This window comes from Balearica regulorum, chromosome 10 (assembly GCF_011004875.1).
Source record: "Balearica regulorum gibbericeps isolate bBalReg1 chromosome 10, bBalReg1.pri, whole genome shotgun sequence".
In the NCBI taxonomy this organism is placed as follows: Eukaryota; Metazoa; Chordata; class Aves; order Gruiformes; family Gruidae; genus Balearica; species Balearica regulorum.
The window spans coordinates 2,914,855-2,940,021 of NC_046193.1; the positions used below are offsets into that span (position 1 = coordinate 2,914,855).

Genomic DNA, 25,167 nt, shown 5'->3' on the forward strand with positions numbered 1-25,167 from the left:
GAGCTTGAATTCATTCTCTTCTACTGCCTGAGTCACGTCTCACCTATTGCCATCAGTTACAGTAAACTCCTGCACATGAGGAACTGGCAAGCTGACACGTCCTCCTCATTTTCCATGTAAATAGCACGATCAAAAGACTATCTTGTTTTCATCTGAATGGCTCATGTAGTTTGCTCTTGGATTCAGAGTGCTTGACTGCCCTGCACAGTTGTCACTGCTCTCTCGCTTCCCCTCCGTAGAAGGGATTTCAGAGCCCATTTTGAAGGACAAAGGGATTTTGTTCTTTACAATGGATTCTTTGTGGGAGATGGGTTGGAATTGTTCTGATGCTCTGTGGATTAAAGTCTTCAATATTCTGTCCAGCTTAGTTGAAGGGGCTCTGTGTTCCTTTAATAAGCGAGCCCATTTCAGACAGGCTGCAATCAGGTAGCACAAAACCAAAACTGAAATTTAAGTTTTTCCCGTGTTCGTTAGGCCAAATGTAATTTGCTCTTTTCACCTCAGTTTAGGAAGAGACGATTGCGTTGGTGACCAGGAAGGTGGCAGCAGCTCCTAGTTGCGTGTCCACGTGTGTGTGATGACTTCTTTGCTTTTTATGGCTTTTTTTTTTTTTTTTTTAAAATTACCATTTTGAGATCACTTGTATATTACTAATAGGAGTCCAGTCAGGGAACTTAGCACGACGTCTTGCTTGACTTGCACACAGTGCACTGGTCTAAACAGTGACCCTGTTTTTTTCCAAATCCATTCTGAAGGGAGCCACCCATATGTGCTTATCTTTTCCTAACATTTTGAATATATTTGCTTTTGTGTTTGTATTTTAAAAATACAGCATTTATATCCTCTCTTTGAGGGCCTTCTACCTTCCAGGTAGAGAATTTGGGGAAAAATAAAATGGAAATAAAAGAAACATCGCTTGAAAATGCAATATCAGATTTTGCGGCTCCTTTACAAAGCTCATTTTTATTGATACTCTGAATTTTTCCACTTGTAGCAAAGGAGAATAATGTGAGAAAAGGTGTTTGGAGCATGTTTATGGTAAACTACAATAAAACATTGCAGCATATCTAAAAGTAGGCTCCAATTTCAGTAAGTGGAATATATTTATTTTTTTTTTACTTTTTCATAGCACCTTTTGCTTCAAATCCATATGAAAGAAACAGTGCACAATTAATCGGATTTCATTTTAATCTGACCCCGTTACAAGTAAACATCTCAAAATCAATGTCTTAAGCATCACTGCCGTAGAACGTACTGACTGTGCTCATATCCACAAGGGGCATTGATTACCCAGTGCAATAATCTAATTTATGTCACAGGGTTATATCCGCGAACCATCAGCCACCGGAGCAGAAGGTGTTGTTTCAGACCTGCTGTCCCCTAACAGAAACAGGATCTAAAAAAACCAGAGGGAGAGTTGCAAATGTTTTCTGTCTACTTAGGAGGAATTATTCTAATTTGTGCTTTCACAAATTGAATTTCCTATTCGTCTCTATTTACCATTGCACAAAAATACGTAGTTACAAGGTATCATTTAGTATGTTGAAATACTGCCGAAGCACCCAATCTAACGATTTTTTTCTGTTGTGACCTTGCTGTGACTTTGATTTACTTTTGAAATAGATGGCAGGTCTTCTAGCTTTGCCTGTTTCTGCTAGAAGACAGGCTAGTCTTTGATCAGTTCAGCTTTGCCGTCTTTTATGTAACACAGTCATTTGGCTGGGTGACAAAAGAACAAACACCTGGATCTGGAAACCGCCATTGTTTCAGAAAGCAACATCTGCAACGTGTGGACCTACAGTTAGATTTCATTCACAGGTTTTACATTTCTAATAAAATCGCATTCTCACACTTGATAAAAGTGAATCTTAAAACCTACTTATCAGAAGCGTGAGAGCATGCCGTATAACAGTTTTCCAAAAAAATTAAGCTGAATTCTGGTGATCTGTTTATTATTTAAACTTTGCATGGTGGCACTTTGAATTACATCTTCCGGAATTATTTTCTATATTGGGAATTACTGTACCCATTAGCATGGTCTTTTATTTACTGCTTTCTCAAGTGTACATGTCCCATAAGCATTCCAGCCAGATTACAAGGTGAAAATGGTGGTGTCTTATCTCAAGGCACTGAGACTGGTGGAACTTCACCTCTCTCCATGGGTCTAGCCCACAGACACTCACTTAGAATCTTTAGAGATTTCAACTGCACGGAGGAGAAAGCATTACCTAGCACAGAAGAAACTTAAGTGACTAAATTTCAGTCTTGGTATACATGGAGTATCGTGTAGGGATACACCAGAACTACTTACAGCTCTTACGATGCAGTATGTTTTGCCAGGGAGTTAAATGGGTCGTGTGTCTTTTGCTGACCAGTTAATACTAATGCAATGTTTTCTAAGCAAATGCAAGAACGTGAAATTTCCTGTTTTCTGCAGAAAACGTAAATGATGCTTCTCCCTTTGTCTTTATTCCCTCCCTTGCTTGGGATGCCCTTGCACCAAATAAAAGTAATCTCTAGCCTTCTACGTAGGAAGTACGATTAGGCCGAGGAGTTGAGCAGTTGTACCTTTGTCAGCTTATTGAGCAAGGCGATACTGTCATGTTTGACGTCTCTAACACAACAGGGCTGCTGCCTGGTGCTCTTTTCAGTTTCCTGTACGTGCCAGTATATCGACTGTCGTGGCTTTTACCTGAACAAGGCTTGTGCGTGTCTGTATGCAGTCACAGGACAAGACTAGCCAGAGAGCGATGGTGTATCTGTGTAGGACAGGCCACTGTTCCATAATTCCTTTACATCTTGCTTGCGTACCAAGGGCCCGTATTACTCGGCAGGGCCGGGTGGCCCAAGTACAGGGCCATAGCAAGGCACGTGTTGCTTTCTGTACTCGGTCGCTCTGCTTAGCTTGGCAGCTTGCCTTTCCTCTGTATGAGCCTCTGTAATGCACTGAGCAAACATAAAGTGATAACTTGTGTTAATTTTTAGTCCCTCTTAACCGACTTTCAATGTTTGATATAGGTTTTTCCTGGGAGAGCTGGCAAAAAGGCCCAGAAAGGAGTTGGTTTGGGGAGCAACCTTGCTTCCTGAGCAAAAAACCCATTCTTAGCCTTCAACTGAGGGAAATCTTTTTTTAGCATTGATGTTAACAAGTATTGTAGACATCCCTGGTGCTGTTTATCTGAAGATTAGTCTAGTTTAGCATTGATTGCATTTAAATCTTGTCTGCCAGATAATTGGAATCTTTTTCAGCTGTAGTTTACATGAGTACAGGTACTCCAAGCAGAAAAAAATGAACATTTTTTAGACTTTCAGCTCAGGTACTGCAGGAGTTAGCTAAATAGGACACTAGTTTAAAGGGACATCCGTGAATTTATGAAGTAGTCTCACGCTCTACAATTAGAGCTAAGCTTGAGTTCACTGTTGGGCTGGAACTGAACACAGCCCCACAGTCACAACTGTTGAGGTGTGAAAATTGAAATTGGTCAGAGGAGATATGAAGGAGCTCTGCCAGACCAGAGCATTAAAATTTCTTCCATTCTGCTTTCTTTGTGGTGTATCTGCAGCTCCTCTTCTTTCCATACCATCAGTGTCTTGCTTACTTACCAAGATCCTTTTTTAAGCTTTTTCTTTTTTTCCCAGCACCAAAACTGTATTAAGAGGAGACTCAGTTGGTACCTGGTTAGCAGAGTGAAGAGGATTTATTGCAATTGTAGTTTAAGTGGTCAGCAGAGACTTTTCACTTCTCTTATGTTTCTGGAGTGGTTTGTAGAACTGAAATACTTATCCATGTGAATCAATTTATGTATAGAGAGTAGGCATGTACTGTTTTGTACAGCTATGGTTTTACAATACAATGAGAGAGAATATAAGATGATGTAGGCGGTTTTTCACAGTACATTTACACAGCAAATACAGTTACAGTGAGGTTGGGAAGGCAATTGTGCCATTTTCTGCCCGTTGCGATTCAGTGTTTTGTATAAAATACAGCATTGTCAAGACCTGTTAAGTTAAAATCTGCTTTAACTCGTGCTGCTCGGCTCTGATTAACAATATGTGTTTTTTGAAAGGATCCTCAAGCAAGCATGCCTGCATCCTGCTAGCGATATCGCTGTACCTAAGTTCTTTGTGCAGTCCTTTGAACGAAAGAGGAGGGAAAAGTGGGTGGAGATGATTGAACGCAGAGGTCACTATTTTATGTTCTTGGTGGCAATGTCAAGCATAACGTGTCCCTCACTGGCAGGCACGGTCAGATGGAGGAGCCAGAACAGAATAGTCGATTTAATCACTGTATTTTGGGTTTGGCCGTGGGTTTTCTGGCATACATATCTCTGCACAGTGGTAGCCAGAGCTTGGTTCCAGGAGTAAGTGCTTTTCATATGTTTTGTAAATGGATGAGAGCAGGCCTTTGCCAATTTTTCTGTACATGTGTATGTGACTTTTTGGTCTCCCCTAAATTAGCTTATTGTCATATTACAAGAAAGTCGGTAAAATATGTGTCACATAAGTGAATCAGTAAGCTGGCTGCTGAAAGAACCCTATCAATTATAATAAAAAATATTTCCAAGATCTAATTTCATAGCAGCATTTTATGATTAGGCTGTTCTCATTAATACTTAATTTTGTGTTTTATTATGCTCTCCAGGTAGGCCTGGTTTATATACTACAAAGGAAATACAGACTACTGTGACTTTGTTTACGGCGTTTGGCAGACTGCTTTCCAGAATTAAATCTTATTTAAGCTCAGTTTAAATCATATCTTTAATAGAAACTGCAATCCAGAAATAAAGTAGTGGTACAAAATGATGTCTTTACATAAAGGATTTTTTTTTTGTTTGTTTTGAGTGGGTGTTATAGAAATAGTCAGCAATTATATAAATAAATATAATTTGTGACTGCTTCTTAGGATGTCTTTTTTCATGAACCAAAGATTTACTACTGAGGAGGCGGAATGGATTAATTCATTTTCTTTGCTCAAGCAACTCAAGTAAATCTGCCTTACATACTTTTAAGATTGTTTGTAGTCTAACTATTTCACATAGATTTAATTTCTGGGGGATTTCACAATTTCAGGGATATCAATCCTCTTACAATGTATAGTATGCTGTGAAGTAATACCCAAATTAGGTAGCTGACAACATCTGCAGATTAATTCTATATGACTGTATTGTGATTCTTTTGATAACTTGTTTTGATGACTTGGTGAATTGAGTAATTTGTGGTGACTTCCCTGCTTGGTATTTGATATCTCAAATCATGTGATTTTTGTGCATGAATTGGATTTTTTTTTAATGCCATTTATCCCAATTTATGTTGGCACAGACTGACTTCTGTGTTTGCGATAGTGGAAGAAAACATGCAATAGTTCCTAAATTCATTTCAATCTATTTGCAATTTAATCTCATGATTGTTAGAATATAGGAATAGAAAATAAATTTAATTTTATAGTATCCTTTTCACATATATATAGCTTTTGTGAATGTCTTGGCTTTTCAGCAGAAATGTTTCACATGTCACGAGGGCTAAATTTTGATCTTGGGTCAGTAGAGAAAGCTGCCCTTGAAGATCGCCATGTACTATTGATTCCTGGGAATGTCTGGCCCTAGGAACATGAGGCAACTCCTTTTACTAATGAGACTTTGTCTGCATGGGCATTGGAAAAGGTAATTAAAGGTGTAATGTATGTTAATTAAAGTCTGTTAAACTCTCGTGCCTGTGATTGTATTAATTGAGTGGCCTCAGGTCACAGTAATTCAGTCCTAGACCTTTAAAGGTAAGGACTCTGTTGACAGACACCACAACTGATGATTTTTTTTGTTTGTTTGTTTTAATTTTTTTTAAAGTTACAAATGTGTCAGGAATTTACTCTTGTGGACAAATCCATTTGTCAGCCACAGAATGGAAAAGTAAAATGGGCAAGGGAAGTGCTGGAATTTTCTTTAAAGGACTTTTATTTCAACTGTCTTAAGGTCTGTATCATGTCAATCTTCAGTTGGAAAGATGAAGCCTGTCATTTCTGGATTGTAATTAATGCTCAGATTTTATGCATTAATAGTAGCCAGCGGGAGAGAGGAAATTGGAGGGGGAATAGGATATGGTAGCCATGTCTTACTGCAGCCCACACTGAGTTGATAGGTCAGAGAGGAAGGAAGCTAGCTGCCAAAATAGTGTATATTTTTTTTTCCAGTCTTTGGTAACTCCTGGAGTTCTCAGACATATTTTAAGACTTCTCTGGTGTCTTGCTATCAAATCCACACTTGTAAAAACATGACTTTTGCTGTTGCGATGTTTGTATTGCGTGGATGTTTCAGTAGGGATGCGGATACTGCTGACTGAACTGCCAGAGAAACGCAAACAGAGTTGAAGATCCGCTGTTTGCTGAGAACTATCCTGGTGTTGTATATGTCTGAAAAGAGCCACGCTGGTTTTACAAACATTTAGTTTGCATGTGTTAATTTGAATCGCTTTCAGTTTAAGCTGTAAGTGGTTAAAATAAAGAACGTTCTTGCTGACTGCGTGGACTTCTGTCAACTGAGTGCACTACCGCAGAACTGCTGTACAGGCAGACACTACGTCACGTTGTTATCTCTGTTTAGCTTGTCTGTGCTTTATCATGTTGCCTAACAGTTTTAATAAAAAAAGGGAAAGAAAAAAAAAAAAAAGACTAGTATGAATAGTTATAAGTAGAACTATTGGAAAGCAGGAGATCTGGAGTGCCTTACACCAGCTGCTAACTGAAACAAAGAGAAGTATTATGAGAGGCACAATAAATGTGTTTGCTATCTCTGCTTTCAGTTGCAGTGCAGACACAAGCCGTCACAGTAATGAATTTTGAAGACTGGAGTTTGGACTTGGGGAATTTTATAAAACACAGTTGTTTTATCAGAGTGTTGTCTTGCCAGCTGTGTGATGCGAGTCTGGTTACCATGGAGTGTGGTCAGCTGGGGGAGACAAGCCTAGTCGCTAAACCAGCGTTTGGTGGGGCAGACTCCGCTGTGGTTTCTCCCCCTCTGCTTTAAATTCAAGTTTGGTAAGGAGGAAAGTACTGGGGAAAGAAGTCGCCTTTTTATTTAAATAAAAAGCAGGTTTAGCCCTAATCAAACTTACAGGCCACATGAGAACTCCCGGTGCAGTACAAATACAGTGTATGAATATGCAATTTATCCCCGTAAACGGTGAGGAGCTATTTTTCCCCTTGATCTTGCCCCATTATCTGGACTCTTGTTTGGTATTGCTCTCTGCTTGCCTCGTGCCTGCAGGGTGGGCTGTCCAAGATGGTGGGCTGTCCAAGATGGTGGGCTGTCCAAGATGGTGGGCTATCCAAGATGCCGAGCACTGGCCGCTTGTATCTCCTCCTGAGGAGGTGCTTACCATCTTCCAGCCTGTCCTGTAAGAGCTCTTACCGCTCCTGCCTGCGCACCGCCGCCATCTGTTTCAGCTTTTGTTAATGTTGGCCGCATGGCTCTGTGCTGCTGCAGGGGAACGTACCAGAACTGTCCGGTGTATCCAAGGGCCTTGGTGTCACCTGCATAATTACCACGTTACTTTACAATTTTATTAGGAAAATGCGTTACCAAATTTGACAGACTTTAATTAGAACCCATTCCTTTCTTTGCTAAATTTCTTTAAAATGGGTTTCTTTATTTCCAACATATGATAGCAATAGCATTTTTACCAGATTTTGTACTCAATGTGGATGTTGATATATAAATGCTGTTGTTACCATACATCTAAGAAGATGAATTATTTTAATTTTTTTTTATTTTTTTATTTTTAAAAAAACCATTGAGGTAATCGTATTGTGTCAGGCTCCTAGCTGCTGTTTGGGAAAAAGGAAAAGTTTCTAACTTACTAAATTGGACAATGTGTAGAGCTTTTTGTCTTTTGTAAACACCAGAGTTAGCTTTACATTGATATCAATTGCCCGTGTTCCTGTCAGGAGTTGCTCAGGAGAAGTCAGTAGGAGGTTGGTGCCTACATGGAATTGTAATTCCTGTAATGGAGTTTTGTGTTTGAGTCTTCAGAAGTCATCTGAGATACTGTAGAGGGAAGAGTGATTGCATATGGGTGGGATGAAAGTATCACAAATGTTAGCAGGTGAAAGTTTTATCTTTTGACATTGGTATTAATTTTTTTTTTCCCCCCAAAGATAGAAGTGAGGGAGATTCCTCACTGAGAGAAACTGGTATGATGTGGTTTACTTCTAAAGTTTAGAATATGAACACTATGTAGGTGGAGGTTTCTACTGGCAAAATATAAAGGCTGAACAAAAAAAAAAATACAGAAATTTTACTGATAGGAAGATCATTTCATAGGAGAGGTCTTTTTGATAAAAGCTTCTCTTGTGACATTAGAGAAGTTGTGGGGGGCTTCCCAATGAACGCTTTGGTTGTTTCGAAGAGGAGAGGGACGGGATGCCTGTCTTAGCGCATTTGCAGTAGAGCACAGTTTCTACTATTTAGAGCCGAGATGGAAAGTTCCTATTTAGATTTGGTGCCAGAGTCTTTAATAGAAATCATGACTTGTGGTATATTATAGGTCAGTGTATATTTGCTAGTTTATGTTATGCTGACTAAATTGGCAAAATGCTTATTTTTACTGGTAAACATTCAGGAGGTTTTCTCCTCACTCGTTCTTTTTCCAACAAAATAGTATTTGTCGTGTGTGGAATTAGGGCAAGGTTTTATAAATCATCTGCCTCGGCGATGATGTGAAAATGTGTGGTGGCATACAAAGATTTCCATTGTCAGGTACCTCAGGGTTGTAGATGGAGTTAACTTCATCCTAATTTTAGTTCTGGAAATTATGGCCATGTAGAAAACAAAATGCTGCTGGCAGTGTAGGAAAAATACAAATTTTAAACTCTAGCAAAAGTGGCTATTTCAGGGATATTACCAGAATAGGTAACCCTGGTTAATTTAGCTCCTCTCCAAGCCCCTTATGAAGGCCCAAAAGCATTTTTTTTAACATCTTTAAATCCCTCTGAAGTCTAAATATGACCTGTGGCTCTATGGACGTGAGTTCTAGTAAAGCCCGTAACTGCGGGTGAAATGCAGCACTGTTAGGCTGTACATTTAGTGAGACACTTAATTGAAAAAGTACTGTGGTCACACTTTAATGCATGCGTAGTACCAATACGTGAATGTGTTTATGTGCAAGCTAATTGTATCATTTCTAGAATTATTTATACACAGCTCCCACATGCTGTGAATGGCATTTTCTGATACGTGTTAGATTATATGGCATTTATAATCGGCTCAGTACTCTACCACCAGTCTGCCTAGTTGAAAAATAGCATTCTTAAAATTGAGATTTTGTGATTTCTTGTGCTGAAGAAGTGTGCTCTTTTGTTCATTGCTCCAAGCATAGTTTAAAAGTATAGAGAAGGACATTTAAGGACAAACTTACACTTGCATCAGCAAGTTCCAATTTTTTCCCTAATTTTTACCTTGCATAGTTATATACCAGACAAGCTTGTTTTGGACCGCTTTTTATAAAAGGAATCATTTGAGAATTTGAACGTTTATTCAGTTTTAGATCTTGAATATTTGGCATAAATGTGAACTGTAGGCCTGGAATTTATAACCACAACCATAAGAAAAGGAACAAAGCGTGTTTCATTGCGAATAGTCATGCTTTGCAGAATGAGGTAATGAACGTTCAGGGTTGGAATGGCAGCTTGTATGAAGGAATGCTTCTGGACAAAAATGCTGTTGGAAAGATGTGTTAGCTCAACCTTGCAGATCATGTGGGGTGAGTTGACTCCTCTCATATTACATTTTTCAACTGTTTATTCCACCATAAAGCACTAAAGTACGGTTTATGATGCCTTATGTATCTTAGAACCATGTCTTCAATATGTGCAGACCTGACATCTGTTTGGGAAATTTTTCTGCAAGAACATTTTCAGAAGCATGCTGTTTGACCTCTCTTTTCCCTGTCGTGTTCATTCTCACTTGTTTTCTTCCTGTAGGCGAAGCAGCTCTAAGAGGTGAGCCCAGAATGCAGTCTCTTCCCGTATCCTCTGCTCTAACCAACCATCGAACCGGCCCTCCTCCTATCAGTCCCAACAAGAGAAAGCTCAGCATGGACCAAGGGGATGATGAGCTAGACTGTGAAAATGACCATGTCTCTAAAATGAGTCGAATGTTCAATCCGCATCTGTAAGTGTCTTGCTTTTATTACCTCTGCTTTGTAGAATTTAGTGCTGGCCTCTTTGAGGGTTTTTTGGTGTGTGTCTAAAACTTCATGCTAGATTTTTCCTTTGTTCCAGTTTGTATGGAAGATCTGCACAAGGGCTGGCTTGAGTAAATGGGTCTTGTTTTCATACAGCATGAAGTAACAGGAATTAGCCCACCTTAACTACTTATAGTAAAACATACATATTCACCTTGCAATTTCTAAAGTATTGTTCGTTTGTTCTTTGTAATCTGCTCCTTTCACTTCCCTTGATTCGGAGGGCTCTGTGCTCTCTGCTGGTGGGGGTGGGGAAGCAGAAGGAGGGGAAACAGAAGTGCTTTGCATTTTTCTGAGGCCAGGAGGTTGCGAGCCAGCTGCTTCGTAGTCTGCCTTGACAACTGGGCAAGCCGCAGTTGTTGCTAAACATTACTTAAAGGATTGCACCGCAGCTCTGACAGTCAGATGTGGAATTTTTCATACAGGTAAGGTGTTGATGAGTTAGGTGCATGTGTTGGGTAATCACCAAATGCCATTCTTGCTGTGTTCTCATTCCTGGGAATGCAAGTCTGGTTGGCACGAAGTACAGGCTTAGAGAATTCCTTTCATTCTTGACTGGAGGAAGTGATCTGAGCGGTTCAGCAGTCCAGGGCAGCCTGATAGCTGTGCGCTTTTCCCTGCTGCCTCAGCTCCTGCAGCCTCTGCATTCCTCGCATTCCACGCTGCTGTGGACTGTTGTGTTCAGTCATAAGATGCGGACGGAGGTATTTATCCTCAAATAAATCACCATAGTGTTAGTCAGAGACTGGGCCTGTAGTCTGCAGTCTTGGAATTTGTTACAAATCAGGAATCCAGTGCTGAAGTAATGCAAAACAATAAAAGCTCACAAGCAGAGTTCGACCTCTCATTTACAACGTACCTTGTTCTTTCTCCTAAAAACTTAACTGTTTATAGCCTTTCTTTGGAGCTGAGAATGCTGGTATTGGAAAGAACCGTATGCCACATTTCTGTGGCATACATACATGACACAACTGAAAAAATTTATGGGATTTTTGAATTACTATGTAAGTTTGTGGGAAAAGGTGTGATTTTTATTTTTTTTTTTTCAAAACTCATTTGCTCGTGATGAAATAAAACACAGCTGGCAGTTACAGACATTGTAACACTTTATACAGTGGAGGCCATAAAAGTAATGAAGTCTGAACCAACACACTCATGTGCAACCAAGGTTCAAAACTAAAAGACACAGGCAGTTATTTCATGTGAGCCCTTAGATAGATTTTAAAGCTATCTGATCTTTTCCAGTATGGTCCATTTTTACTCATCCAGTATGGTATGTTTTTACTCAATAGATTTGTTCTGTGATTTTGTATATGAAATGTGCATCTTTTCTTCTTAGGAGAAAAAGCACGGGTTGTCTGCGTGGTGTTCATGTGATGGGACTTAAACTGTTTCAATTAAACCATCTACTGCAGATGAATTATAATCTAAAATAGCATACATGAGGCCGTCGATTTTTCTACTTTATAAGTTTGATCTGGCCATACGAAAATAAGCTTTCAACTGAATATAACAAAAACTCAAACTTTGTGATATATCTGAAATAGCTGAATATCTATATATTTCAGATATATCAGAAAAGTTCACAAACGTTGTCCAAATTGTACTCCCATTTCTCTGTTGCCACCACCAGTGAAGTTATTTTTTCAAACGTTTTTCATATTTTCCTTTATTTTCAGATTATGACGTTCTGGTTTAACAATAGAAATGTATTACTCAGACTTTGTGGAACTGTCCTAAAAATTTTGTTTGGGAGATGGGAAGTGTGTTGTAGAAGCTTGACTTGTTTGCACTAAAGAAAAGACAGTAGATTTGGGGAGAGAAACACTTTATGGAGCGCAATAACGGCGGTCATATTGTAATAACCTGGAGGTTCCAGAGGTCTAAATTTGACAACATTCAATTTAGAAAACCAAATCTGTAAGAGATGCGGAGTGTAACGTGGAGACTAGATGGCACGATGTCTTTGGTGATGGCAAAGACATTTTTGTGATTTGGACTATAAAGATGAACTTTGGAGTCTTATGTATTTTGAACTTTTCAGGGCAAAGTCCCCCGAAAGCATAGGTACAGAAACTGTTCCTGGACATAGCTGCTGCTCTTTGTTTGGAAGTCAGTGCTTGGAAGACAGAAGTCTTTGTAACCACGAGCAGCTCTTGTTCAGACATTCGGGTCTTTGTGATTGCGTTGGTAGAACTCTGAAGGAGTTGTATATTCATCCTCTAAACATCAGCATATTGTGGTTGGAAGCATAATTAAATAGGACAAGAATTGTGTGCTGTGGTTGTTATAAATGGTAGAACCTTTTGTTAGCAATTTGATGTTAACTCTTAGGTATCAGCACCCTGGCATATCAGTTGCTGTGCTTCAGTGGGAATAAATCTGTTTAAATGCCCTGGCTATTTTTTTATTAGAGATCCAGTGATGCCAGCCTTGTCTTCTGAAACTGCATGCTTTGAGATACTATGCTCTGCTCAGGTGTAACTCCCTGTGTATCTTCTTTGATTAGGTTCTTTGAGCTGTACCCAGGTATGTTTACTTTTGTCATGAAAAACCACTGCTACTGGAGTACAGTCTCTGGAGTAGAGTGACTCAAATTTTCCCAAAATTGCCCTGGCAATCTTAGTACGTTTCTAAAATACCTGCTGGAATTCCTGTGCAAAGAACAGTTTATCAAAGGTTCTGTTTTTCAGAGGAGGTAATTCTCAGCTTTAGGATAATAAAATATACTTGAGAACTTGTGTATTAATTTTTAAATTAATCAGTACGTGAAACTGCCTACCTTCGTTACAGCAGTGTACAGGACCGTGTTTATACAGTTTCTGTATTTTTGTGGTCATAGAGATTACACCCATAAGCTCCTCACTTGGGAAAAACAAATATTTCCACCCCAAATTAAAACCTAGGCATTGTAATATGAAATGCCTTTATCTGCATTTCACACTTTCTTGTACGTCCCTCAAATGTTTTACTTAAAATGCGTTCCCTGAAGTATAATCTTGCCGAAGTAAAACATGCTTTTTGTACCATCCTTTATTTTCTGGGGCTTCGTAAAGGAGAGGCAAGCTTATTTTAAGCCTCAAGTCGAAACATGCCGTTGTTTTCATATGACTTCACTGAGTTCACCTGGATTTACAGAAGAGTAATTAGGAACTTGATTTATGTAAGAACTACAAGCGCTTTACGTATGGTTAAAGTGGCAGGAGAGCTATACCAGTCTGCCTTAGCAAAGGAAGCTGCTTTGTTACATTCCCAAGGTGTATTTCGCGTTTGGTTGCGAGCGGGGTGTGAAAGGGACGCTATCTGGGCGTCGTGATGCAAGGGGAATGCGAATGAAGCGTGTGGTACCTTTAAGTGAAGGTCTCCGGCCTGACCTGTGTTATGTGGGTTTCTTGTTTGTCAGGCTGGAGGCATTTTCTCATTTTCACAGTTCAGCTGAAAACAAAGGCCTCCTTATCCTTGCAGGGAGCTCGTAAGAGCTGACATCAGCCTTTTCCCAGCGGGCGTCAGCTCCGCCGTAAGAGTCCTACACACAACCGAGGAGGCCGAGCGCTTTCTTCTCGTGGCGTTTTGTTTGCCAAGCAGCAAAGAAAATGAGTAAAAGAGCACAAAATTGTAATTTTATTTTGTTTTCTCAAAGGCTGGTCTTGCTTCTCTGATTTTTAGTAGGAACTAGCAAATACGTAACTCTGAACTGCTTTTGGACAAGGGACAGTCATGGCTAATAGGTCATACTTGTAGCAATTTTAAAAATAGTTTGTATGCTAGCAAATGGTGGGCTCAAATCAATATATTTAAGGTTAAAGTGAATTGATGTCACCGACATCTTCAAAAGGATTCAGATTTTGTGTTACTGGTAAAATATGTGAATCTGACTGTTTGGATTTGTATCGGAAGGGACTATTTTTGGTCGCTTGTTGAGTACATCAGGCTGAAAGTGGTTTTGGTTTGGGACAAGCAGCCTTGTGAATAGGATATTTTTTTCCTCTCAATCTCTTTGTCACAACTCCCACTTGGTTTGGTGGCATTAGGATCACAATGAAAATTAATTTCTATATGAAAATCACCTTACGGCAAAAGTTTGCAGCTGTTACATAGATGTCTGAGGAATAATAATCTCTTGGTTTGTGTGACAGATAATTTGGCTTTTTCTTGTAATAAAAGAAAGGTCTACACATGAATGAGGTAGTTTAATGTGTGTCGCATAAGATGATGTTTAGTTTTGGACACAACTGTACAGACCCGGACACTTCTGTTTCAAATTCTAGGTGGTGTCTTCACTTTTGTTACAGTGAAGTGTTGTGGCAAATCTGATCCGTAAAGCCAGGCTAGATTCCTGGAGTTTGGAAGCTGCCATATATCATAGGTTTCTTACCATGAATATCCAATGGAGTTTGCTCACTATAATAGAAGTTACCCTGACATCCTTTTAAAAAAAATCTATCTTAAGCTGTCCTGAAAGTTACTTGGATTCGAATAATTCAGGTTAGAACAGGCTTTAGAAGGTCATTTCATCCAACCTCCTGCTCAAAGCAAGGTCAGCTCTGTCCTCTTCAAGCTTGTAGTAGCTCAAAGCAAGGAGTTTTGAGTAAGATCTGAAGTACTCCGTAAACAACGCTCCTTATTAGAGGAGGACTCCATCGCCTTCCTCCTTGCCATTCCCTGACCCGGCTGAGAATGCAGGGTGGCAATGAGCTGCAGAAAATCAGGTCCCCGTTGTGGTGGAGGCTGGCTCCAGCTCCAACCAGGGCTTGAGAAGATTTAGAACTGGGTTGCAGAGGTAGCGTGGGAGTTTTCTGAGAAGTTCTTTGCTGCTAACTACTGCTTTTTTAGTTCCAAACTTCACGTGGTATTAAGAACTATGTTTACACGGTAATTTTATTGTGACAAATTGGAATTAAAAAAAAAAAACAACCAACAACCCAACACACACAACTCGGAACACCCAAAATGTGTCTCATTTGCTTGCAGGCATCTTCACTCGGTTCTCTTGGCACGAACGTGCCTTTGAAGTATTTTAGGATTAACCTGGTGTTTTCAAAGCAGCCCTGTTGAAGCTGAAATCCTCTGTATTGCCAGTGGAACTGTTACAATGTGGCTCTTGTTGATTACAGTGGACAAAGGATTACAGAGCAGGTTTCAAACTGCTTTTCCTAATCTTTTTTTTTTTAAATTTCTTTTTTTGTATGCATTGCTTGAATGATGGACCAAATCAATCCGATATATTTTCTCATTTATTAATGGAGATCACACGCTAGCCAAAATTATTCTGAAGTTGTTTCCAACAAATGTACATTAAATTGAACCGTCAGAGGCGGACTTGAAAGAGCTAATATATCTGAGTTAATATTTAACACTGAGTTTTGCAGAAGTTCTTATCCAAGGGGGAATTTCAGAAAGTACTCAAGTCCCTTTTGGTTCAGGAGGGTGTAGCCAAGCACATGTGAAATGTTCCTTATGAACAGTTTCAGGGCTAAAAATTGATTGATAGCTTATCAGTCCTTTGGAAAAAGACCTGATCTGTCAAAATTTGGTATACGTTTAAGTACTTGAAAAACCAGGCAATGTTAGCTCAGGTGTCTCCGCTTGCAAACAGAAGGGTTTTGTTAGCTAGCTCCAGAATTCTGCTTTGATATAATGTTTTCCACGTTCATTTTCCTGCTTTTGTCAAGGAACATAAAACTCCTGTAGTACGTCAAGGCTCTGAGCTGCCTTGCGAAGCAAAAAGCCGTGCTGTCGTCGTACAGAGGTACCGGTGCCGACCCAAGGAATCGCCCGCTTCCTGGGGTGACCAGGAGGAGCAGAACACGAAGCCCTTGAGCCCCGCTGTTGGCTTTTTACCCAAGGGGCCACTCTTCGTTTTCGCTAAAGGGAAAATTTACGTTGCCTAAATTACCCTATATCTACGTGGGGATGAAATTCAGCACCAATCCAAAAGTCTGATATCTAAGCTAGAGGCAAGAAAAGAACCAGTAACATTTGCAAACATATTCTAGATGTATATCCTAACCATATGGAAACAAAGGTTTAATCTCACTTCTTTTTATTTAACCATTTTCCCAGATGTTTCCTGCAGTTTGACAGATGTACCATTTACTAGAAAGTTGCTCTCTTGAGAATTAGAATGTTATGGACACGGTTGCTATAGACAATGACTCTGTAAGGGTAAGATTTGGAATAAAATGTTACGTTAATTTCTAGTTGAATAAGTAAATTTTTTTGCCCAGACTGAAGTGCTGGACTGGACAGTCTCCTTTCATTTTCTCTCATGCTGTAATGCGCTACAAAAACATGCGAACCGGCTTTAACTCATTCCTGCAAAATTGCTGAGTGCTGACTCTGAATAAATGGCATTATTTCTTAGCGTTGAAAGGTGAAAAGTATTCCTCTGGCTGTTTCTAACCGCCCGTGGCCATCCCTGCGTTTCCCATTCGTGCCCTAATCGGTAGCCAGCTTTTCACCCGCTCTCCCCGGTTTTTGGTACCTCATCTGACAGGGAGTGTAAGAAATGGAGGGGAAATGAGGGCGCAGCTCGTAGCTCACGGTATTGCGGCACTGCCACCTTCGTGCTAATGATTCCCCAAAAATGATGAGGGGGGAGGAAGCTGATTAATCCCGTGCCGTATCTCGCCGCCTCCCAGCAGCCCGGCCCGCCTTCCCCCTCAAGCTGCCGCCTCAGCCCGCCGGGCGGCCGCGCGGCGCGGGGGACTCTTATCGTGACGAGGCGGCGGGGGCCGCGCTCTGCGCCTCAGCCGCTCGCCGAGCTGGTGAGGCCCCGGGCGGGCAGGGGGGGAGGCGGCCGCCTTCCTGCGCCCGGGCCGTGCTTACCCCGAGGTTAGTACCGGGCCGTGCCCCGCGGCCCCCGCCGCCTCCCGGCCAGACGGCGGCCCCCTGCGCTCGGCTCCGAGCCGGGGGGGTGGTGTCCCTCTCTCCCCGCTCCCCGCGGCGCCCTGAGCCCGCCCGCCCCGGGGCCGGGAAGGGTGGGTATGGTTTTCGCCGAGGATTTACCCCGACGGAAAATGGCAAGGGAAATAAAAGGACTTTGCCGCCGTTGAAGCCTGAAGGCTTTGACCTCAGTTATTTGACCGCTTCCCCCAGTGGAAAATGTTGCTGGAATCTGCTGTACTTTGTAGTTGCCGTGATGTTGTGTGAGTTAGATCCCCATGTCCATGCTGCCCGACTGAAACCGAGTCGTCCTTTAAATTTCTTACATAACTCCTCTAACACTGTAAACAAACTTTGCAGCACAGCAGCTCTCCAAGACTACTACTTCACAATGTAAATATTGTTCCTAAAATACAGTGGAATGCGAACATAGAAAGCAGAGTATATTTGTTGGCTTACCGTACCTGCAGGCCTATGTGTGCATGGGAATTGGATTTCACTCATTTCATGGCGCTGACTTGAGTGCAGAGTACCTGATTAGAAAGAAAAAGAGGTGGGGTGAGTTTGGTAAGCCATGAGAAAAACTTTCCAAAACATCTGGGGAAAACTCTCAGCGCACTCTAATGACTGCTTCATGTAGTCCTTAATGTGGCGCAGATGTACAGTTACTGTAAATAATGGAGGAGCTGCACATTATAGTCAAGTTAAGGTCGATTTGCGTGTTCCTGTCAAAGCCCCGTCTGTAAAGTCCTTGCCCGTGAAAGTTGCTTGCAGGTATGTGTCTGAGCCATATGGACATGGCTGGCGACTTCCTATCTGAATGATATGGAATGATGCCTCCTGAATCCTGAATGTGATGCCACATTTTTAATCAGTGACTTTCAATGCTGATAGACAAGTCTTTTAAGGAGGAGGGGGGAAATAAAAAACCCAAACGTTTTTGCTTGTGATTTGCTTTTCTAACTAAAGTCCCCCTTAAACCAGAAGTTTCTGTGAGAGGATGCTGTTGATTGTACAATCTGATGGTTAACTTGGGCGCCTTAACTGCAGAAGTACCCTTTCAAACACTTAACTGCTACTGCTGTTGTTGCTTTGGTTATCATCTTTTCAAAGGAATTATTTTACTATGTTGGTATGAATAGTTGTGCGAAATATAATGAAGCTGTTATTGTATTTATAGTGTTTCTAGAGGTTTTGGTAATTCAGATTTTATTAGCAATTACAAACAGTTTCAATAAACTTTTAATGAAATGTTTATCCTTTTATAAAACAGCCTGTGAAAAAATCTCATTTCTTAAAACCAGTTATTTGAACACCATTCTCAGTCTAAAGGTGTAAAGCCTGGCTTTTTTTAGAATTTTTGAAATTTCTGTCTGAAAGTGAATTAATGTACTTTCTCAGCTTTTCCTGCTTCACATCAGCTAATGTTACGTTGTGTACCTGATGGATAGACACCACAATTTGTAAGCTTTAATGATCCAGGCTCTTTTCCCTCTTCCTCCTAAGAACCACTGAAGTTGGAAAAGAAGGCTCTATAATCCCATCTCCTGACGATTTGACGTGGTTAGTTCTGGCACTGTGACCTTATTTTCAGCAACTGGCTTGTGTTGTTAAAGCTGTTATTAAATAAACTTGCCATTCTCACGTTGTTGGTATCTTTTACGTCCCACGTGATCCATTTGAAGAAAAGGATTAATCTGCTCCTCCTCCATAAGATTCTACCTGATGCAGTCTTTTATGAGATTGAACTAAATAAAATCCCATAAACCTTTGAGAATTAGGGGTTCGCAGATTGACTTAAGCTGGTACCCACTTTTACAAAAATAGTTGCATGACAGGCATTAAGTAATGAATGAAAGTATTCTTTTCCAAATGAAAAAGTAGAAAAATATTATAAGGAACAACCCAGAAAATACTATGAGAAAATGTAACTGCCATTTTTTATTTCCTCTAACAGTTCTGCACAGTTTCACCATTGAGTTTCAACACCACCAAGTTTTCCCAGAGCCTGCAGAACAGACTGATGTACCCTGGCAGTATTGAGCACACATGTATGTGGCTAATCTTGTTGCACTAGGACATGACCCACTGCTGCGTCTATTTTATGTGCACGCTTTCTCCTGACATTGGCCCATAGTTTTCTCTGTCTGATCATAAATAGTTTTTACAGTATTTTCCAGTGAGTCAGTATAAAAGGTTTGTTGCATGTGCCAAGTTTGACTTCAAAAGGATGTTAATATGGCTGAATTATAAAAGCTGCACGTGACCCAGCACATGAATTGGTAGAATGTAAGAGGACATGTCTGCCAGAGGTGTTTGGGTGGGCACTGCAGTTGGGTATGAATTAATCATTTTACAGCTGCCTCTGAACCTTTCCAGTAACCCCTGTGACCTTCTAGCTGTTTTCATGGAAGCCTGTTTGCTCTTTCCTTATCCTGTCAGATTTTCCTTCCCACTTGTTAGAAATTTTAGAGAAAGTTTGGAGTGTCCCTTTAACCTCATCTTTGATCATTTGCTTTTGTGGATGTTTTTCCTCTCCAAGCAATTCAAAGTGCCTCATGGACTTGAAACAGTTCAGACTTCTTCATGGATACTTTTAGTTTCCATTCCAGCAGTGACTTGCCTTTCTAGATCCTGTTCTGTTTGTCCCAATATATGCAGTAGCCTGACTCACTCTCCAGATGTGAACATTGGCAGGCTCCTCTCTATTTCACCGGCTTCATTTGACTTTCTCAGAATAAGATTATTGTGCCTTCAAAGCACCCAGATACCAAGTTGACCTCTGTATAGTTTACTTTTGCGCTAGAAATGAAATCTTAGTTCTGGGTTCTGACTGGCAACGACAGGATTCAGTTTCTGGTGTGCATTGATACGTCTGAGTTTTGCATGTTTACTGAAACTTTCTCCAAGAAAAAGTAGTCTCCGTAACTGTAAATTTTAAAGGTTTGGTTACTTCTCCTGTCTCCTTCCCAAGAAATGTTCCTCTGACAGGCTGTTAGACTGTAACTGGAACAGGGAAGCCAGCGGTGCCGTGTTGCAGGTTAGAGGACCAGATAGTTTCTCCTTTTTGGCTAATGAGATTGGCAGGAGGCCGTATAGGTCTTTGTCCTCAATCCTTGAAAGGAGTCAGAGCTGCTGGGAGTTCTGGTCTGCTGTTGGTTTCCACCTAGATATAGTTAAACAAAACTGAAGAGATGAAATGGGCTTGTGTTTATGCTCCAGAAATCATTGTGCATTTTAGGAAACTCCTTATAATTACTGCAATGTCCAGTTATGCCTAGACATTTGTTATTATGGTAATAGGGAAAGGCTGGAACTTTCTATTGTTCCAGCTCCACTTTTGGAGCCATTAGTTGGGTTTTTTTTAAAAAAAAAGTATTTAATTTTCCGAACAAGCTAATTCTTATTTACAGTTACCTCAGCAGAATGAATGAGATTACTTGCCATTTCAGACTTTTTCCAGATATTTGTATGTTAAAATTTTGCTGTTTGCATCTCAGGTATGGTCTCATGTAAAGCCTCTTCAAAAAATTATGGTACTTTAAAATGAGCCATCAGGTGCACCACCCAAAATGAGAACCTAAATGTAGGAGGCTTGGAGTTGAGTGAGCAGGCAGTAGAAGTGTAGAGCAGAGAAATTAGTGAGCAGAGGTTCTGTGGTAATTTCTTTATTTTGTTTCTTCTTTTTTTAATAAAGTTGAATTACCAGTTTTGATTTTTATAGGTAACCTGCAGTCTGTACATACTGCAGTAAGGGAAGTTTGTCATCATTTCTGGATTGTTTATGTATGCATGTGTTCCAGCTGTGGCAAGATTTTTCATTTAATATATCCCAGAGTTTTACTGATGGATGGAATGAGTGATTACCATCATAAAGCAACCAGTGCTACCTTTTAAAACTGTCCTATAAGTGTGGGAGAAAAGATGGCCAAACATTAAAAAAAAAATTCCTGTGAGAAAAGTAGGATCTGAGATTGTGTTAATTGATTTTACTGTACATTAGATTTAGATTTCAGTTTTGTGGGTTTGGCTTTTGACTAAGGTCTTACATCATGCGGTTCTCTTGCATTCTTTCATACTTGTGAATATTAAGCCTTCAGGAAGGGAAGCTCTTCTGGATCTGAGTATTTTTGCTTGGTGCAGGCAGACAGTAATGGAACACTCCTTTATGCGTTTCACAGTGTATTATTAATTTCTTTCTTTTACTGTGAAATCCGTTCTCCTGGTTGATTACATTTGCAAGTAACTATCTGGTCCAAGATTTTATCTCTGAAAATCTTGTTTTGGTGAGGATAAATATAGAAAGTCTGATCTATGTTTGTTTATATCTAAGATTAACCTATTTCTTGTACGTTTTCAGTGGGTTTACTTTGACTTCTTATCTCAAAGGTCTTTCCACTGGCTGTAGCACTAAGCTGAAAAAAAATTGTTGTGAATTCAAACTTTTTAAGGGGAGGAACTGCAGAATTCTGATTAGAGAGGACTGGAGAGAGCAGGGGAAAACGGGTACAGTTGGTGACTCCAAAAGAACTTTTGTAAATATGATGCTTAATTCTCCAAACTGGGCCAGATGCTCAAGTTGAAAAATTCAAAAGAACAAAAGCTCTTTCCTGGGAAGAGTTAAATTTAATTATTGGTGGCTGGAGAAGCTTTGAGGCAGTGCTAAAATCCTGGGTGCCTTTGCAGAGTGGTTTCTGGCCTGAGGCAGAAAGTGAAGACTTAGCCACCTGCTTCTTTCCTGGGGGAAGAAATGGAGGACTTGCCAGCTACAGACCTGGGTTGAAGACCTACTTTGTAGCCAGCTGGCTAGCAGACTGCTGTTCTGGGGCCTCCAGAACCATAGCAGGAGGCATAGCTGCTGTAGTGCTGCGTGAGGAAGGCGATCGTGAAGATCAGTCGTCAGTTTTATCTGTGTGTTGGTCTGAACACGATCTTCAGTTTGTCCAAAAGATTTCCTGCAGGGGGGAATATACTGTACAAATAATATTTAAATAACAGTGGTGGCAAAAAGGGGAGGGCGTTCTTTATCTTTCTCGGGAAACCACATCAGATGTCCAGATTCTGTGGCAGAAGTGATTCTTGCAAAAACAATAATCTCTTGCAAGTTGCCTACTTGAAAGCTTTTTGGGATGGACTACTAAGCCATAAAAGAAAAAGGCTACTCAAAGTAACAGGGAAGCATAAAGCTAATAAAATGGGATGAAAAAGGGCTATGTATTTGTGGCAGCCATTCAAAGTAGATGTGGTTTGAAGAGTGTATTGGGCTGTTTGGAGTATTTTTTCATGTTAGGAATACTTCAGATAATTGGCTGGCACTCAAAGAGCAAACTGTTAATACTTTCAGATTTTGTTTGGGATTTTTTTAGTGAATTTAGATTGCTTAAAAACTTCTGGGTAAGGAACACTTAGGATTTTTTTTTTTTATTAAATACTACCTTAGATTCTTGTTTTCTCACCTCACAGTAACAGAATTAATGTATGCAAGTAAAAACTTTTGCAGGAAATTATCCCAATCATGTGGAGAAGGTATTTTCTATCAGTGGATTATAAATCTTTAAGTAGTCTTTAACAAAAGCAGCTGTCCTCTTTCAGACTTAAGAGTTTGTGAATAAATAGAGTAAAAGATGTGAGAAAGCGAGTATTATAAAGATGCTGAAAATATTTAAATTGTATTTGAATTAGGTTACACAAATGAAAGTTTACTCTTAAGCAATATTATGCATTGTGTTTGTATAAAGAAAACATCTTGCATGATAATTAAAAAATACTGTAAGTGGGTATTTGTTCTGTGAGTGAAACACACTCCTGCAGTACAACCATTTCGAGTTAGAGCTCTATTTCTGCCAAAGGGAGTGTGAAACGTCTGTGATTTCTTCCCTGGGAGGTACAGTAATACTTTTGGCATCTGTTCCTTAAGGATCTGCAGGCTGGAAGTGAGTGCAGCAAAACTGTCCCCTTCGGTGGGCCTCCTTTTTTTTTTTTTTTTTTTTTTTTCTCCCTTTCCTTAAAGCAGCTGGCAGAGTTAGTCTGTTCCTGTAGGATGAGTGTGAATTACCACCACTCTGTGCCAGTGAACAGAACAGCCGCATTGAGAGGTTGTACAACAAAAATATAAATATTAAGAACAATGCCTTTTAGCTACCTTTGAACTGGTTCATGAGGAGGACTGAGACATTGCTTTCAATTACCAAACATTATTTAGATCCAAACTGAAGCAGACTTTCGGCTAGCAGTCAGGATGTGTGTGGTTTGGTATGACATCCATCTGAGCACATGATGCTTGGTAAGTGCTGGAGCCTCCGTTATGATTCACTGGGGAGAAGCATGGAAAACAATGTCTGCTTTTCAAGTGTTGGAGAGATGAAGTTAAGGTTGGAATCATGTAATTTTGCTAAAATAAACCTGCAAGTAGCTTGAATACCTCTGTTAGAAGGGAAGTAAGGATGACGGGTATGGCTGATGTAATAGCGTCCCACTGCCTGCTGTTTGCTCAGGTTCTCACTGATACTAATTGCTAGCTATTTGTAAAGCCGGTGGAGGTGCACTGGCATATTGACCGCTGAAGATGGAGCCCAGAGTTTCATATGCTGATTTCTAAGACAAGGTGGGGTCGAGGGATGGTAAAGCTGTTTGGACAGCTGGATTTATTTGTAGTATATATTTTAAAGTTATTTTTCAAGCATGGTCAGAAATCCTTCTTTGTAATTTTCTGCTCTTATGTTTGAACTAAGAGGGGCATCTCTATACTTGTACAGTGCATCTGGAATTTTTAAGCTAATTCACTTCAGTGAAATATAATTATCTTCAAACACATGCAATTTTGATTGTCCCTTCAGACAAAGCATCTAATATCAAAACAAGAATGACTTCTCTCAATAATAATAAATTATAATAATAATAAATTGTAACAAACTTTGTTTCTAATATAAAATTATTTTTAAAGTTACATTTTGAATGGAATTATTTAATAGTATGAAATTGATGAATAGTCTATAAATAATTTTATGTACAATTGTTTTACAAGTGGAGTCAGATGTCTGTAGGATTTGCTATTTATATTGAAATAGGAGGGACTCAGAAGTGCTGGTATATTTTCCCAAGGGCAGAGCTATCATGTTACTATTCTACACGGCGCTGTAAAATTTTCAGCTGGGCTCAGAAACAAAAAAAGTGATGTGGAAGTAGAGGCTTCAGGTATTTTTCATTTTTTGCCAAGGCCATATAGTGGAAGGTAGATGAATTGAGGAGAAGATTTTTGAGGAGTGGAGTATAAACTGTTCCCTGCCCGGAAGAGGAGTTGTTCTAATTTAGGAAGAGGGAATTACTTGCTTACAGAAAGGGCCAGGGTGTGGTCTGCTGAGATTACTGAGATAACTCAATAATTTTAGGTATCTTTAGGGAAGGTCTGCCTACTGTGCTGTGCTTCCTGACGTCAGGCTGATCCCATTTCCCAGATTGTTGGTCCCTTCTTCCAAAAATCTTAGCAGAAAAGTTCGTTTTCATTTTTTTTGGCAGCGGTTCACCAATATTTAGGGCTATGACTTTTTGTTTAAAGTGAGGATGAGTGCAGTAGGTACTGTTGTGTAAAATGGAAAATTTCTTTTGCTTGGGAATTTCAGTAGGTTTGTTCATCACTGGTCACTTGACAGCCCTGCCCCACCCCGTAAATGCGGCACCAAGTTGTTGAAATCCCACTTCTAAGAAAAAAAACCCCAAACAACCAGTGTAGCTACCTTTTTTGTTTCATTTTACAAATATTTTTGGTGGGGGAAACAAAGTTTTTCCTTCGAAAATCACCTTGTGCTTATTAAAGCAAAATACAATAATTCTGAACAGGGATTATTTTTTTCTTTGAGGCAGTGAAAAGTAGGAACCTGCTGGAACCACATGTCATTTTGCAGCCTCCAAATGGTTATTTTAATTGTAGTAGACCAGGTAATATTTAGTTGAAAAATAAGACTTTGGGTTTGCAGCCACTAAAGCTACTGCATTGCAGCAAGTAGAATGAGCCATCTCTACACAGCATTGCCTTTAACACTTGAACAATGA

At 40.0% G+C, this 25,167-nt stretch overlaps 1 protein-coding gene across 4 annotated transcripts in view; it reads left to right on the forward strand.

Moving 5' to 3' along the window:
- VGLL4 (vestigial like family member 4) overlaps positions 1–25,167 on the forward strand; it is a 90,532-nt gene that overhangs the window by 54,345 nt on the left and 11,020 nt on the right. For 3 of the 4 annotated variants that reach the window (XM_075762756.1, XM_075762757.1, XM_075762755.1), the window contains one exon: positions 9,971–10,160. In XM_075762756.1, coding sequence (XP_075618871.1) covers positions 9,971–10,160 — 190 coding nt within the window. Of the gene's footprint in view, positions 1–9,970; positions 10,161–10,623; positions 10,659–25,167 lie in introns of those variants that run through there. The other variant, XM_075762758.1, reaches the window with a different exon arrangement.